The sequence below is a fragment of the Etheostoma spectabile genome, chromosome 12 (assembly GCF_008692095.1).
Source record: "Etheostoma spectabile isolate EspeVRDwgs_2016 chromosome 12, UIUC_Espe_1.0, whole genome shotgun sequence".
Classification (NCBI taxonomy): domain Eukaryota; kingdom Metazoa; phylum Chordata; class Actinopteri; order Perciformes; family Percidae; genus Etheostoma; species Etheostoma spectabile.
Genome location: NC_045744.1, coordinates 1,571,684 through 1,574,215, shown reverse-complemented (window position 1 = coordinate 1,574,215; position 2,532 = coordinate 1,571,684). Strand labels below are relative to the sequence as shown.

General features: G+C 40.4%; 1 protein-coding gene across 9 annotated transcripts in view; it reads right to left on the bottom strand.

The window, feature by feature from the left end:
* pard3ab (par-3 family cell polarity regulator alpha, b) overlaps positions 1–2,532 on the bottom strand; it is a 351,497-nt gene that overhangs the window by 7,634 nt on the left and 341,331 nt on the right. For all 9 annotated transcript variants that reach the window (XM_032532544.1, XM_032532550.1, XM_032532546.1 and 6 more), the window contains one exon: positions 767–909. In XM_032532544.1, the coding sequence (XP_032388435.1) occupies positions 767–909 (143 nt within the window). The remainder of the gene's footprint in view (positions 1–766; positions 910–2,532) is intronic.

Here is a 2,532-nt window from a genome sequence, read left to right as displayed (position 1 = left end):
GAGAGGAGGACACACGCTCTGACTCACAAAAATAACATGAGTAAAATTTAAAAAACAACGCATAAACTCATTTATTGAAATGTAGGTCCACCTACATGTAGGCCTAAGAGACTGCAATATAAGCCTGTATAGTAGGGTGCTATTAGGAGTATAGCATACATATGTCAAGGATGTAGGAATGAGCTTCAGCTGGAGTCCCATTTACTACGGCGACACTGTTGACCCCATTAAACTGAGATGTCAGGGTTCCATCCTCCACCTCTGAAAGGTGCCACTTCTTAGCCGGATTACGTCTGGCCATGTCGTAAATAGTAGGGGCGAGGCCTCAAAACCGAGAATATATCGGGGCGTGATATTTAAATTACAATGGTTTCCAGCCGCTGCATTTATCAATGTAAGACCATTCTTACGCTCTGATCTAACGTTTCATGAATCCCACGTGAAGCCTAACGCAAGAGGATTTCTGCACTCTGGTTTCTACGTTAGGTTGATAAATGAGGGCGTCTCTCTCTCTCTCTCTCTCTCTCTCCCTCCCCAGGAGATATATTATGGTACTTTACATTCAATTCCAGATCTAAAATAGATAGAAACACAGTCACAACCTCCTGGACACGTCTCATATTAGACAGACAGCAGGAAAATGAAAAGATTGAACATGAACTAAACATGGTGTTGCAAACTGAACATGTACAGAAAGAATCAAGCATGAAGCATCATATCAAGCTCAAGCACACACACACACACCCCCTGTGTCAGTCCGTCTTACCGTGGCAGGGAGCTGTACTGTCGTTGTGCCTGGGCGAACGAGTCTCTCTCCTCCTGTCTCTGCCGCTGCATCTGGACCTCGACCGACACCGAGTGGCGACCCGGCTGGCCGTACCCGCCCTGACCGTTGCTGCTGGCGTTCGACTGAAAACAGCAAGATGGCAGCTCAGTTAACTCTGATGTCCCTGTCATACTCATCCATCCATCCATCCATCCATCCATCCATCCATCCATCATTACTTCACACACTCAGTTGAAACGTACTTATTATATGTATTATTTTAGTGAACCCATTGCAGGATAAGTAACATGGGAATGTGATGTTCTTGGGTCAATTTAGGGATAAAATGCATGTCACATTTAAGTGGTTAATAATTTAGTGTACTTTTCAACTGATTTAGCCCTATATAATACTGATATTAGTACAATGTCTCAACGTATCAAAAGAAAGTCCTTCCTTAAAGGGTTGGAAGGATAATCCGAAGACCGCACTGGGAACCCTCTTTACTGGAACTACTTTCTACGTCCCAGAAACACAGACAAACAGTCAGGTCAGTGGATTATCCAAAGTTACGTGGACAATCATTCTATGAAGTCACTATTGAATACTAGTTTCTTGGTCATTAGGTAAACTGACTAGACATGTTCCGATACCAGTATCAGAAAAGCCTCTGACACTACCTAAAATGATGGTATCAAGTAGGAGTTTTAGCACCGATCAGACACCATTTCTTTTTTTAGAGATATTTTTTGGGGCATTTTAGGCCTTTGTTTGTGTAGGACAGCTGGAGATATGAAGGGGGAGAGAGAGGGGGAACGACAGCAAGAGAGAGCAAAAGGACCGCGGGGTGGAGTCGAACCTCTGTATATGGACGCGTGCTCTACCATGTGATCTACCCCGGCGGCCCAAAAAATATGTATTTTTTTTTTTCTTTTTACACACTGGTCTCGGAGGACTTTTCCATGTCCAGTCCATGTTAAACCGCCTTTGTTGCTGATGTAAGATAGATGTAGGAATGGGAGATGTTAGAGGAGCTGACACTCCACACTGGTGAAATCTGTATTTTTTTTTATGGGAATTTAGCAGAAACATTGACTATCCACTATATGCTGTCCTTCATAATTAACGTTAATAATTACAATCAAACCATAACTTACATTGACAGAAACAAACCATGAGTCATGTTCCATCAAACAAACCTTACCTTACATTTAGAAGGGATAGCACACATGATATATAAAGATTAAACAGTATAACTTTTCATGGCAAAATAGTATATCAGCTCCAGTTATGGTGATTTTCATCCTGTATTTGTGGTTGAAATAAAAGATCTTCAAATATGTACATTCTATCTAAAAAAAATTATATTTCAGAAAGACTGATGTTTACAGACTAACTATTTTAAGCCCAAAGTAATAATACATTTAAGTGTCTCATGAGAATGAGAAGGAATTCATTCAGCAAATAATATATTGAATAAATAAAAAAGGAATTGTCTCCACTTGAACAAATGAAAATGTTACCATACAGTTTACTGAGGACTGGGACACAGGACAGACATGTACAAAAAACTAAACCATACAAAAATGCCCAAAACATACTCTGAATAAATTGATAAAGAAGACATATCTGATTTAAAGATAAATAAAGGAACACATGATCCCTCATTTCAAATTCAAAGCATGAAAATCATCACAGCTGGAGTCAGAGTTTCCACGCAGTAGCCCAGTAAAACTAGCAGCAGACTGACACGGGATACCTCACTA